The sequence below is a fragment of the Lissotriton helveticus genome, chromosome 5_1, assembly GCF_964261635.1.
Source record: "Lissotriton helveticus chromosome 5_1, aLisHel1.1, whole genome shotgun sequence".
Classification (NCBI taxonomy): domain Eukaryota; kingdom Metazoa; phylum Chordata; class Amphibia; order Caudata; family Salamandridae; genus Lissotriton; species Lissotriton helveticus.
In genome coordinates, this window is record NC_136065.1 from 389,644,855 (window position 1) to 389,659,597 (window position 14,743).

A 14,743-nucleotide genomic window follows, 5' to 3' on the forward strand; every position below is an offset into this window, starting at 1 on the left:
AAACGATAAACAATCAAAAAATGCAGATCTTCCACCCAAGGGTTATCACAGGGGTAACCACACAAAAACCCTTGCCTTCTGTGGTAATCTGTGAGATTCCATGTAGCAAAATACCAGTCTACAAGCTTTAACATAGAGTAATGACAACCCACCCTTAAAGGTGGGTTTTAACATATGCTTTTCACAAACGTATTTCAGGCCTACTGCCTTCGTTGTAACTTTTCCTAATAAACAGAACAGGTTTATATTATAACCTTGATTATTGGCTTGCTCCTGTAACCTACTCAGTCCTGCCATATTCCCGCAAGGCAAAAAGTGAAGTAGAAGTACTCCTTTTACTCTACTGTCCAATCAAAATTTCTACTTAAGAAAAACAACATTCGTTCAGAGCCAAAGACCCTTGTTCAATAATGCTTCTTAAAGCTCTTTTTCTATGGATCCCACAAGGCTCTGCTGTCAATTGAGATCTAATCATGAGTTTCATTAAATATCCAGGTTTCTCTTCACCCAGTAACTGCTTGCTTTGGATATTTGACACTTCGTGCAACCTAATACTGTCTTTGTCAAATATTAGTGCTTTACTAATAAATAACTAATGATCGACATAGTGTAATCATCTTAAAAAAAAAAAAGCAAGAGAAGCATCGGTATGTGTTTTGGGACCGTCATTGTTGTGTCTTCGCAAAAGTTGCTGGGCTGTGTGTCAGACATTTATCTGTTACTGCTGATGGTAAGCTGTGAAGCGCCTTACAATACACATATTTTTAAACGTTTTACGTTTCTTAATATGTAGCACAATAAGGCAGAGGAATTATTAAAATATAAATCACATGCTATCTCCTTTCTTCCAAATTGCTTACTTACAATACACTTTACATACTGAGAGTACATTTTGGAAGGCAGTTTGTAGGCTGCAAAAATGTAAACAATGCTCTCACAGAATTGGGTGTTCCTTGCAGCAAATCTCTCCTCGTACCTCCCACTATTGTGTTGTCAAGCTGCCACTTTGCTGTATGCATGCAAGTGATTGCCTTGTTCTCACTAGCTAAGTGATGCAATTTTGTGATTCATAAGTTACTAATGTGAAAAAACACATTCTCTCTCTCCTTGACCCCTTGAGTCTTGTCCTGAAGCCATTGAGGACATGCAGAGTGAAAGTCCATCGCCGGTTGTATGCTGGTACAACACATGCCTCAACAACCTATACCTGAACCACGTGGTCTCAATCACGACTGTGTCTTTACCACGCATGCCTTTACCACGAATGCCTTTACCACGCAATTTTGTGATAAAGACATGATTGGTAAAGGGACATGTGTGGTAACGATCTCCTCCTGCCCCCACTAATGACAACTGTCCCTTTTCCCCTGCCCACCGACCTGAGCCCAAAAACTCCTGTAAACTACCCTGACCCAGCACACCCGCCCTGTGGCCTAAAACTGCCCCCGCATTAAAAACTGTACCTTTTCCCCCACCCTGAGCCATAAAAACCTTCATCATGCTCTAAAAACGGCCCCAACCTTAGCCCCCTCCCACGTGAGCCTTAACAACGGACCCCCTACCCCTGTATGCTGCTCCGACCCATCCCCCATTGCCATGAGGCCTAAAGATGCCCCCAGCCCTGAAAACTGTCCCTTCCCCATGCTGAGCCTTAAAAACTGACCCTACGCCCAAAAAACTACCCCGGCCTAGCCTAAAAACGAACCCCTACCCCAGAAAACGACCCCAACCCCTGAACCTTAAAACCCGGCCCCCTGCCCTATAAACAACACCACCCCCCCTCTGAGCCCTAAAAATTACCCACACCCGTGAAAACGACCCCCACCCCACTAAAACCTGTCCCCAGCCCCACTTACCTGACCTCTCCCGATCCTTCCTCTTCCTGTGCCCACCCATTCCAGCGTTTAGACCGCGCACTCCCTTTTAAGGCATATTCGTGGTTAAGGCAAGCGTGGTTCGGCCTGTGGGGAAATGGGATTGACATTGCTTTTCCATGTGTAAAATACATATTCTGTAACTGATTGTTCAGCTCTTTTTGTTGTAACTGAAATGTTTTGAAAAAATCCTTTTGTTGCCCTAAGCAATGCTGTTTGACAGGAGGTCCATGGCGACTTCTATTGCCGACATGAAGATTGCACTTCCTGGTGATTCAGAGGTGGAAAAGCAGATGATTCGTCAGGTAAGTTTTAAGGCCAGTGCCCACTAATGCAAGCATTCACAAAACGCACAGGAAACACCAGCACCACTTATAGTAAAACACCGAAATTAAGCTGCTCAGCCACCACACAAAAAGCCATATCACCAGCACTTGTAGACACACCACAAAAGAACTAATTGTTGTGGTCATTGCTTAGTGTGATTCATTTGACAGTGGCAAGAGAGAGACATAAGCTAATGGCGAAATACATATGTATTGTTATTATGTACATGCAAAGCTGGCCCTGAGAGCAGCCCCCAACACTTGCCTCCACTCAGACTAATCTCAGTAGAGCAGGGCTAGGGAGTGTATACTTTTTACAAATTTTTGTTTGACCAATGTACTGGCCAGCCTTTTAGAACCGCCTAAAATTCTTACGGAATCCCTTGCCATTTTGCATGTTGCTGGGGTCATTTATGCTTTAACTGGCTCTCCATCCTCCTTATGTACTTTATATGTGTTTATCCATGTAGTGCTGGTGAGGGGTGAGACTAGTTGTGCTCACCAGGCTGTAAGCATCAGTGTGCTAAAATAATGTCAAACATTTGTGTTTTCCAACTTGGATGAGAATATTGGGGAGCTGCTTATGACTCCGTCAAGTCTACTTCACTTGACCCCGCCTTCCACCCCAGGGGTTCTGCTAACAAGTCACATTCTAAATTAATGTGTGCAAGAAACGTAAAACCAAACTTCCTGGCATTGAAAAAGTAGGTTGGAGCCACCAGGCTCGAACAATGGACCTGGGAATCCTCTGGTGCGCAGCCATGAGTCTGGGTTTGAAATGTCAGAAAGTACAACCCGGTTGGAACCTTATTATGAGCAGAACAAGTTGAGATCCTATGCAGTACAGGTGGGTGGAGGAAGGTTGATGCTAACTGAATGAGGAGGTACTTGGCCTAATGGAAGGTGAATGGTCATTAGTGCCTTCTAGGTCAGTTGAAGACGATATTTTTACACATGGAGGAGGATGTCAGGCATGCAACTGAAGGGTGATCCTGATTCCTCCTGCACCTGTTTATAGAGTGGCAACCAGAACAGAGGGCGTTGCCAGGATGGCCAAAAGTTGAAAGCAACCAGGCATGCGATTGAATGAATTGACAAGTACTGAAATATAAATTTGTTTGGTGTAGAGGGTTTGCAGGTTTTTCATTTTCTTCACAACAAAATGTAGAAAGAAGACTGTTTGGCTCTTGTTATGGTTTCTGCCTGACACTACTCACCTGACAGAGCAATGCAAGATGACTGAGCCAGATTGTGTATAACCACCAACGCAAATGCCTTTAGCCTGCCACGCAGGACATTTTCCTTGCTACTCTGTTCTGAATGGGGTCGCTACACATGTACAAATAGGCAAATCTTGCCAGTTGTAAGCCATTGTTTAAAATATTGTTGCCTCATTTGTGAGCATGCTCACTAAGTAGAATTTGGAATTAGTGTGAATAAGGGACATAGGAAGAGAACTGAGCATGCCATCTCACCCCTAGGCACCCATAGATGACCCTCAGAGAGCTGGTATCTCATTAGCTGGAATATCACCACAAGTGTATTTCCCCCACGCCATCTCCTAAGCCTCAGCCCTCTCAATCGATGGACTTTCACAAGCACCTTCATATGAAAGGCACATCAGCACCCTTTAGTCAATCTGCCCTACTTATAAAGGCAAATCGCTACCACTACCACTTCTCTTCTTGTGCTTCTGTTTCCGATTTTCTTCTGCATTTGAATGTTCTTCTTTTGTATTGATGTTTTCATTTTTGAGACTTTCCGCTTTTCTTGTGTGCTTCTTTCAGCACTTCTTTTGATCGTTTGTTGATTCTTGTTTCATAGGTAAAATAAAGCTTTCTTTTTTCTTCTTTATTTTTCAAACATTTTTTTTACAACAGTGACCAGAAATTGTCATTAATAACGTCATGTATTCCAGATTGATTAAGATATCTACATTTCTGTATAAGTAAATATTCAAAGTCAGAGGGACAATGTAGAGGATGGAACACAAGTAGATTGCATGTAAATATTTGAAGATGTCTGTACAAACCACTTGAAGATAACATGGAAATAGTTCATTTATTTTGTTGTCAGCTTTTCAGTAGTTTAGAGTATGTGCCCTCAATGTTTATGCACATAGTAAGTCCATTGAATCAGACTTCATGCTAAGATGTCAACTTAGCTATCCAGTGTATGGTGATTTCTCCACAGAGAAGGCAACTTGCCAGCTAAAAAAAAGTGCCTCTTTCTGCTACGTTCTTGACCCTGTAGCCTACGAAGAAAATCTAAGAGAAACCTGCAATCCTCCTCCAGGCTTTACTTTTAGAAGACCTATCCTTAGAACGTAACTCATTGACAACAAGGCAGTGCCATGTGTAGAAAATGTGACCTTTCACCTTTAACTCTAGGATATTGTACAGAATTGTCCTAGTGTCTCTTTAAACTCTTTATAGCTGTGCGATAAAACATTTGGCTATGCTTATGGAGTATTAATATGCTACTGTAGTTGTGTACATGTATTCATAAGGGTACACACTTATCTAGCACACATTATCATCTTTCAAACAAGTCAGGTGACTTCTGTAACACAGTACCAACATTTGCAATGACCATAGACAAAGCTTAAAATATATTCAGTCGGTTTCCGGAGTTCTACAAATATTTCTGAAAGGTTAGATTCTGGGGCTAGAGACGGATACAAATAGAAATAGCATTTGATTGTTGCATCTAAATGTTGTTATTGCAACTGAAATCTTAATACCTACATTATGTGAGGTAGAAAAAATTTCTATGTTAAAGATGATAACCAACTAGAGGATACTCCTTGAATTCTCTACTGTCTTAGATCTACTAAGCATAGGAAGGTTTCAGAGGCATATTTACATTAATTGTGGGAGCATGCTTGTTTTGATGAGAATGAATAACATATATATCCTGTAAGCTACAATTGTCATCGTTTGTAGGAATCATTCGAAAATTTGCATACTATTCTTTTCATAACTAGTAAGGGAAAAATCATCTTTCAAGGGACTTTTCAGGCTTAAGACGAAAGCGAATGTGAACTTCTCTGGACCACATCCGTTAATGCCTTGGCAAGTTCTATGTTAATTCTGAAGGGTAAGCCTTTTAAAACTCAACAGTTAGCACTCCTGAGTTTGGGGGTTTTCCCATCTGAACAGCACAAGAATTGCTTCTTGATGATTAGGGGTATTGCGTGTGACTGAGTTAGTTCAGTCTTTTGAAAGTCAATTGGCTTTACTTAGTGTTCTATCACTGGAACCATTATCAATGAAGTACAGAGCTAAACTATGATCAGGATATAAATCAAATCAAAATAAGCTTCATTCGCAATCACATGGTGAATCATAAAAGCTACAAAAATATAACAATATCAAGTTAAAAATCAGTTAAAAAGTAATTAAAGCACATGAAATAAAAACAGACCAAAGCGTCCCCTGCTGGTTATTAAGATCTCTAAATCTGCTTTCTATAGCTTAGTAAGGCCAATAAAAACTGAAAATTCACCGCATATATACAAACTGGGAAGCAATTGCAAATAAATAAAAGCTCGTCGACATTGCACAAAACCTAGTTGTTTTAACAGAGGCTTAAGAAAACGTTTCCTCAAATCTGAGTAAAATTTACAAAAAAGAGGATGTGAATGGTACTCTGTGTAGAATCATTGTCACAAGGCCATTTCAAAGGCTGGTGTGACCAGGTATTAATGGTGGGGAAGCTAGCTAGTTTGATGGTGAAAAATGTCCATCCAGAACCTGGTCCGCACAAATCTATGGCGCGAATTGTATACAGTAGCTAAGTAGGATTGCATGTCATAAGCAATCAAGATCAGCTGGTTGTTCAGAACAGAGGGTTTTATTATCTCTGTGGATAGTCTCCATTCTTCAAGTATCAATAGACACTTCAATTTAAAAGCTTTCCTTTGGATGCTAATCAAAAGCTCAGATGGGCAAAAAACTTGGGATGACCAATGTCGGCCAAGAAGTCATGGACAAATCTGAGCCATGGGATTTTAAAGGCAGACAAAGATCTAAGACAGTCCTCTTGGATGGAACGGTTAAGCACTGTGTTTTCTGAGGACCAGATCTTATGACAGAGCAAGACTGGCTGGATCTTGATCACGTCTGCTAAATAAGGAACCTTCGATTCAGAGTGGCAGACAAAGGTTGATCAACTTTTCGGAAGAACAAGGAGGTTCCTAAAAATATATATTTTCTGCTAACTGAAGCAAGTTGGTATTCGCATGTCCCCAAAGCTCAGAGCCATACGTTGCAATTGGTCTACATTTGGCCTAATAGATGGTCATCATTTCCATCGGATGTTTGATGTTCATCTTCCTGGCAAAGTTCAGGAAGGCCATGGTGCTTTTGACAAATGGGAACCTCATAGACTTGATTGCACTAGTCCAGTTCCCATCTTTATTGAATAAAATGCCTAAGTATGAAAATGTAGGCATAAACGAAATCTTAGTGCCCTCAATAAAAGTGCTCCTCCCCATTTCCGGGATTTCTATTGATGTGGGATGCTGCATGCGGGCATTTCAAATAATTTAATTATTAACCCTGCCTGTGACTTTATGACTTGATTTAGGGATACACTCACACCCTGTTTTAAAACTTGATAACCGGAGTCTGATTAGTTTTATTCTAATACTCGCTATTTAGTGGGATTCCGTCTTGGCAAACCTACAGTTGTAGGATTCCCCTTCGAAATTCTGGCAGTTTGGCCTGACACATGATGAGTGGCATTGCCTCCTTGTGTGCATGAAGAAAATAAAATGTTATGAACAAAAATAGTGGTCGCTTTCACTCTTGAAGTCTTCTGTCCTAATGCTGATCCTTAAAGCAATCATGAGTTGAAACGTCGTCGACGCTTAAAACGTGGCCTAATTAAGAGAGGACACTATTGTTATATTGTGTCAATTGATGTTTGCCACTGTTTCCTTAGTTTACACTTGTCAATGTATAATTGTGTTAGTGTCAGTGTAACTGTCCGAGCACCCTTTCCATTCCAATTGTGGTTTTCTTTTGTATTATTTTCAATTTGTATTAAATTAGATTTTTGTGATTTCTTATGTACATGGTTATTTAAAAATATGTTAGTATAAGGGGTTTTTCCCTTTTTTGCACAGTTTTTCTCCCTTTTTAAACTTATTTGTCTATAGTTTGTTATTTTAGCGATTGAACCATTGTTTGGAAAACACTCAATAAAAATGTCACAGCAGTTAGCAGGTGTGTTCCCAAGTTTCATTACAAAGGTTTTACTGATAGTTTTATTATGATTATTTCGTTTCTATAACGTGTTTCTGCATAAACTTGGCAAATTCATCGACTAAACGTTGTAGGCCAAGAGGAGTACGCACCATTAGTACAGCGTTGTCGGCATATAAATGTGCCGGAATCGGACATTGCCCAATTTGGGGTATATCTGCGCATTTACTAGCTAGGGTACTGCCTAAACTATTAAGGTAAAGATTAAACAAAAATGGAGCAAGTACGCAGCCTTGACATACTCCTCTTTCTATATTAAATGGCTGGGTGCATTCGCCATTTAGGCTGTATCTTACGGTTATATGATGTTACAACGCATTCCGTTGCAACGCATGCCTTTTCCACGCATGCGTTACAACGGAATGCCATTACCACGCATATGGTTTACCACGAAAATGCCTTTACCAGGCATAGTTTAACAACGTTTTTCGTTGTTTAACAATGCATGATATCGGCATTTTCATGTTAAACCGACTGATTGATTGATTATGTAGTTCAAATCTATATATATATATATATATATATATATATATAGTTTTTTTAATTAAGCCTAACCAAATAAATTATTATAATTAAAAAATATACTTACATTTTCTCCTTCTTCTAACTCTTTAAGTGTTCCTTTCTCTATTTTTGATGCAGTACGTAGACGCACGTACGTAATCACGTTAGGGAGGCTCTTTACATGGCAGAGGCACAGAAGAGCGTGTTTTAGGTAAGTTTTCTTTATTTATTTTTTAAACCCTCTCGTTTTTTTGGGGAGGGGGAGACCCCCCAGCCCCCCCTTTTGTTTTTCGACCTTTAACTCACATTCCTTTACTACGTATTTCGTAGTAAAGGAATGCGTGGTAAAGGTTATAGTGGTAACCACGCATGCGTTGTAAAGCATGCGTGGTTAGTGCATTCGTGGAAACGGCTTCGTTGTAGAGGCTGTTTCCCGTATCTTACTTTGCCCCATCCTGATACATACAGACCTCTAAGAAAGTTCACCATTGAGTTATCTACGCCCATGCTGACCATAATTGACCATAGTTTGTCATGCAGCACAAAATCAAAAGCAGAGGATAGGTTTACGAATGCTAAAAACTAACTACCTCCTTTAATGTGCACATATTTCCCTATACGATAATTCAGGTTAATAGCCTGTTCTGTGGTCCCCATGCCTGGTCGGAACCCATACTGCAAATCCGAGATAATGCTGTTAGACTCTGTCCAGTCCTGTAATCTACCAAGTAGGATTCGTCTGGCCACCTTGACCAAAGAGTCCAGCAAAAAGATGGGTCTATATTGTGCTGGACTATTGCGGTCTCCCTTCTTGAACCTAAGAACTATAAGGGACTCATGCCATGTGCTTAAAGAGGTATGCACCTGTTACAACGCATTCGTTACTCCGCACTACCATTACAACGCGACTTTTATAACGCATACCATTACAACGCATTGCGCTGGGGGGCGCTATAGGATAGGGAATGGTATAATTTACTATCCAACACCTTCCCTAGGGTCCACGGGGACTGGAGTTAGAATAGTAAATTATACTTACCACTATCCAGCACCCCAAAGCGCTATGCGTTGTAATGGTATGCGTTGTAATGGTCGCGTTGTAATGGTAGGTAGTTGTAACGGTATGCGGAGTAACGTCATACATCCGCTTAAAGATCCTTCACTCCGCCAAGCTCGGAAGAGCAGAGTTAACAAAGGTCTCATAGATCAATGTTAGATTTAAACAAGTCAATCTGGATCCTATCAGGGCCCGGCGCTTTACCACCTTTACTCGCCTTCAGGATATATATTGTTGATGCCTACACGATCTTGATCATCTTATTCTCATTCATATTTAACCATCCCAGGGCTTTCTTGTCCTTTCGCCTTAACCGTGTTTTCTGACAGACAATTTATTTTCCAGAAATAGAACTTAAACTCAATGGGCTGTATTCACAAAGATACAATTAGGTTTAATTCTACACTTTTTTACTATGCACTTTTTTCTCAGTGTTTATTCACACCTAACTGTAAACTCACATGTCTCCACTTCCTGAAATCAAGGGTTGAAGACATCTAAGATTGAATTTATGAGTGTATTGTTATTACGAGTAACTTGTCACAAGTAGGCTCAGGTACCCTGAAGTAAAGGATAGAGAAGTATATTAAACTTTATTAAATCCTTAAAAATAATTAAAATATTTTTAACAGAGATTTTGCGGGTTTACCCTTTCTTCTTTAGTTTCCCCAGGCCTAATTGCAGCCTTTGTTGGCTTCTTTTGTATAGTAGCAAATCTATATGCTGTGGTCTCTACTGGTGATTCTGTCATCACTCCTGTAGCACATGCTCTATGCTTCGATTTGTGTTTGACCTTTTTCCTCTTTAGCATTTCTCTTGACTTTTCTGTTGTCACTTCCTGCAGTGCTTCTGTTGACACTGTTTCTGTCAATAACTTTCTGAAGTGGAGATGATTGGCCATCAAGATGTAGTGGAATAACTGAAAATAATAAAATTATTGTATCCCATAATCCCAGATTTTCAGGACTGGCTAGGTAATTTTCACAGCATTTATGAAAAAATTGAGTTTATTATATGGTGTGGTTGTACGACCTCACCTTGTAATACACTTACCAACCCCTTTAGGATGCTTAGGTTTCGTTTCTTAAACCTTCAGCTCAACCTGAGATAGCTGTGGCTCTGAGCAGCAAGGCTTACACAAAGGAATAAATGTAAAGCATTTAAAGTGCACCCAAACAATTGAAGAAATCGACAGATCACCAAGGAAATCCGACACCAATTTATTAAAATAGACTGTATTGTGATGTATTTTTAGACGCCACAATGGAAAAGATCTACTAATGGATTTGGAAATATAGAATTTAAAATGTATAGTAAATTAAAGCATTTCAGTCACCTGCGAAGAAGCACTGGCACTTTCATCAAAATTTACACTTAGAAACTTTTTCAGCAAAATGTTGGGCTAGTTGTAATGCTGTCACTTTAGGTGACCAACTTCAGGAGTAAGCCAGTCAGGGGGACCAGCAAGGCCCTTAGAAACAGTTAATTCCTCAGAAGAAGCAGTCTTTAAACAGTTCCAGGTGCTTTTTCCTCCATCCAATGGTTCCTTATGGATTGGCCCTCATGCTGCGGATACCAGATGGTGAAAGATGCTGTGGATGCTACACAGTTGACAGGGTCTTCCTGCAGGTATTCCTTGGTCCACTAAAGTGATGAAGGATCCTGGGCACAGGTTTCGATGTCCCATGAGGTCCTTTCTGGTCTGGCTGAAGTCCAGTTACCACCGTACTACCAGTTATCCGGTGTCGCGGTCACAGCCCCCCTCCACGAGTCCAGACTCACCTGTAGACAGCTCGAGAAGAGATGGAGGAACTATAAAACCCCGGAAGCCCACGGAGCCTTCAGAGCTGCCATCACCGCATGCCACCTCCTCCTCAAAACCACAAAGAATATGGCCCTCCAAGACAGAATCAACTCCAAGGCACACAACAGCAAAGAACTCTTCGCCATTGTCCCCCCCCCACCCTCCCAAGACCTCTGCAACAAACTCTGCTCCTACTTCCACCACAAGATCAAGCAGGTTTGCAACAGCTTTGACACTCAAGACCCGCCCATCACTCCCGCCACCACCACACACGATGATGCCCCCAAACAGATCCTGCTCAACTGGACCCCTCTCACCACGCACGACAATCTCAAGACCATGAAGAGCATTCACTCTAGAGCTCCCTCGGACCCCTGCCTGCACCACATCTTCCACAGAGCTGCTACCTCCATCGCCCTGCTCTGTCGAGATCGCCAACTTCCCCGACGACTGGAAACACCCAGAGATCAACCCCCTGCTGAAGAGACAGTCCGCCGACTCGACAGACCTCAAGAATTTCAGACCCATCTCCCTGCTCTCCTTCCCAGCCAAGGTTATTGAGAAGGCCATCAACGCCCAACTCTCAGAGTTCATTGAAGCCAACCAGGTCCTGGACTCCTCTCAATTTGGCTTCCGAAGCAACCATAACAAAGAGACCGCCCTCCTCGCTGCCACCGATGACATCCGCTCCCTCCTCGGCTGGGGAGAAACAACAGCCCTCGTCCTCTTGGACCTCTCGGCCGCCTTCGACACCATCTTCCACCACACCCTAAGCATGAGACTCCATGATGCCGGCATATCACCACAAAGCCCTGGACTGGATCCGTTCCTTCTCACCGGTAGAACACAGCAAGTCAGACTACCACCATTCCTCTCAGAACCCATAGAGATCAGCTGCAGAGCCCCACCCTCTTCAACGTCTACATGGCCGCGCTCGCAGCTATAGCCTGGATCCACGGACTCAACATAGTCTCCTATGCCAACGACATGCAGCTGATCCTCTCCCTCACCAACGAGCCCACAATTGCCAGAAACAGCTTCCACGATGGGATGAAGGCCATCGCTACCAGGATGAGAAACAGCTGCCTCAAGCTCAACTCAGACAAGACCGAAGTTCTCATCATGGGACCAAGCACCTCCGCTTGAGAAAACTCCTGGTGGCCCGCCGCTTTACGAATGCCCCCCCCACACCCATGGACCACGCAGGAAATCTCTGCATCATACTGGACTCTTCGCTCATGATGAACCGCCAGATCAAAGCCGTCTCCTCATCATGCTTCCACAATCTTTGCCTGCTTCAAAAGACCTTCAGATGGATCCACACTGAGGCCAGAAAGACGGTCACACACACACTCATCAGCAGCAGGCTCGACTACTGCAAAGCAGTCTACACGTGGGTCACCTAGAAACTCCTCAGGAAACTACATAACGTTCAGAACGCCGCTGCCAGACTGGGCCTCAACATCCCCTGCTGCAGACACATCTCTGAACACCTGCGAGAACTCCACTGGCTCCCAGTCAACAAAATAGTCCCTTTTAAGCTCCTCACACAAGCCTACAAAGTGCTGCACTATGCCAGACAAACCTACCTGAACCACCGCCTCTCATTCCACGTACCCACCAGACACCTTCGCTCCGCCGAACTGGCCCTTGCCACCGTCCCTCGGATCCGCCAAAACCTGGAACACCCCACCTCTCCACTTCGGACAATCCCCATTGTGACCCAATTCAGGAAGGATCTCAAGACCTGGCACTTTGACTCAACCTCAGCGCCCAGTAGGACCTGCTTCCTGCCTTCTTGCTCATACTACCACTACTCCCCCTCCCCCATAGCACCTTGAGACCCTCTTGGGTAAGTAGTCGTGCTTAACACATACTGATTGATTGATTGACAGCCAAATTCTGCTCCAGGCTGTAGCTTGCCTTTTGGGCAAACAAGGTGCACTCTGATGACTCTCCAGGGTCTAGCAGACTCTGGTGCAACTTCTGAGCATCAAGTCCTGGTACCTGGTGCTGCATGATGGCAGGGAATGGCAACCCAGGGATCGGGCTACCCCTCACCCTGAGCAGGCTTCTTCAGCTGTTGTGACCCTGTGCTGCGAACAGGAGGCCAGTTGGCTGACACTTGGAGTTGCTTTACCTTGGCTGGACTCTGGAGATGACTTCTCCTTGAGCAGCACACAGCTGACTCAATCCCCTCTTCTTTGCTAGCCACCAGGTGCTGCAGGTGCAGTCCACGTTGGTGCAGCCTCTCTTAGTCCGGGAAGTTGGTTCTGCATGGCAGTCCTTAAATGCCCTCAGGGTAAGATGCGGTTAGTAGGCAATGGACTACCAGGTTCTATCCCTCCTGATGACCACTTCCTGGGAAGTGTGGCTTCTGGGTATCCGAGGATTCACATTTCTGTCCACACCCAAGATGGCAGAGCCCTCTCTCAGCATACCGAGCTCCCTAGCCCAACCCAGAGGTGTAGCTACCAAGGGAGCAACACACTCCTGAAAAAACGGTTTGACAACAAGTTTCTTCTCTCCTTCCTGGGTGCCCGCTAGTCTGCCTAAACAATGGGACTGCCCCTCTCCCAAGTGTTCCCCATTTGCTCTTCAAAGGTAGCGTCAGCTTTGAAGCTCACCTTTTGGGCTAACACCCGTGTGGAATCCTGCCTTGGGAGATAACACCTCCTGCAGTGGCAAGCCTCTAATGTTTTCTTTACTGTGAGTCGTTAGCACGTCTCATCATGGGGGCACAAAGCTGTCTACGGGACAGACCCTGAGTACAACAGTAAAGAGGCACTGGAAAACTTGGGAAACTGAAGTGGCAACCTCTAAAGTTGTGCTCTGCCCACCAGTTACATTAAATTTGGTTAAACCAATATATTGGATTTAATGCACAGACTATTTTCATACCCTACAGTACCAACTTTAGTATTCCACTGATCCAGTGGGTTACCAGCAACAGGTAATCTAACACCACATACTCACCTGGGTCCATAAATTAATTCACAACACACTGGCAATAGCCGCTGCGGTCATGTTTTTATAATTATCTAGATTAGTTATTTCTAGTCCCTAACTAATCTTTCACTGATCAAAGAGTTCTTTCCTCTGGTCAATGGACCATTGGTAGAACTAGTTGATGGTGAAATGACATAAGTTTTCAAATATACTTACACCTTGGAAATGATCACAGAGTCGGGATGTATTTTAAATTTAATCTCAGATTAATTCATGTGAATCACTTACACAGTACAGAACAAACTCCGTTTCTCACAGGAAGGAAGATTTCAAATAATCAATCAAAATGCATTCATTTATACTTTGCAATGACACTGCATGAAAGGGAGAGGATAGGTAAGGGTTCTCCAGGAAAGATCTGGCGAACAAAGGCTTCAGGATAGGAATTAGGACAGGACAGATGACCTCTCTATCACCGATGCTTGCGTAGCACCCCTCTCTGACACTCTCTTCCTCCTCGAGATTCTTCGGTGATCTTCTTCTAAATTAATTTCCTGAAGATAATTTGTTCAGCAATTCGATTCTTCTTCAGCATCAATTGTTACTCCGACAGCATCCCGGTCTCATGCTTCAGCATCTCCGTGTGCAAATTAACCAACTAACTAATGCTACCTCAATAATACCTTTCTGTATGCAGGGACCACCCATTAATATTTCAAACTTATGGAAATACTAACTCTGATTGGGCAGGCCAGGGGAGGTGATCATCACACCATGCTTAGATATTACTCTTTTCAGTTAGCCCTTTGTTAATAAACCCATCCCCTTAATTCTTTATTCAAACTTTATTTCCCACCCGCATTCACAATGTAATTGTCACAAATTATAAAACATTCTGCAGGTTCCCATGCATTTCGGTGGACTGGCTTTTCGGTTCTCAGAAAAGTATCCACTGGAAG

The 14,743-nt window shown here is 43.0% G+C and overlaps 1 protein-coding gene across 7 annotated transcripts in view; it reads left to right on the forward strand.

Annotated features, from left to right (window-relative positions):
• Positions 1 to 14,743, forward strand: part of KIF17 (kinesin family member 17) — a 542,173-nt gene that overhangs the window by 242,882 nt on the left and 284,548 nt on the right. For all 7 annotated transcript variants that reach the window (XM_078642580.1, XM_078642577.1, XM_078642579.1 and 4 more), the window contains exon 6: positions 2,082 to 2,179. In XM_078642580.1, the coding sequence (XP_078498706.1) occupies positions 2,082 to 2,179 (98 nt within the window). The remainder of the gene's footprint in view (positions 1 to 2,081; positions 2,180 to 14,743) is intronic.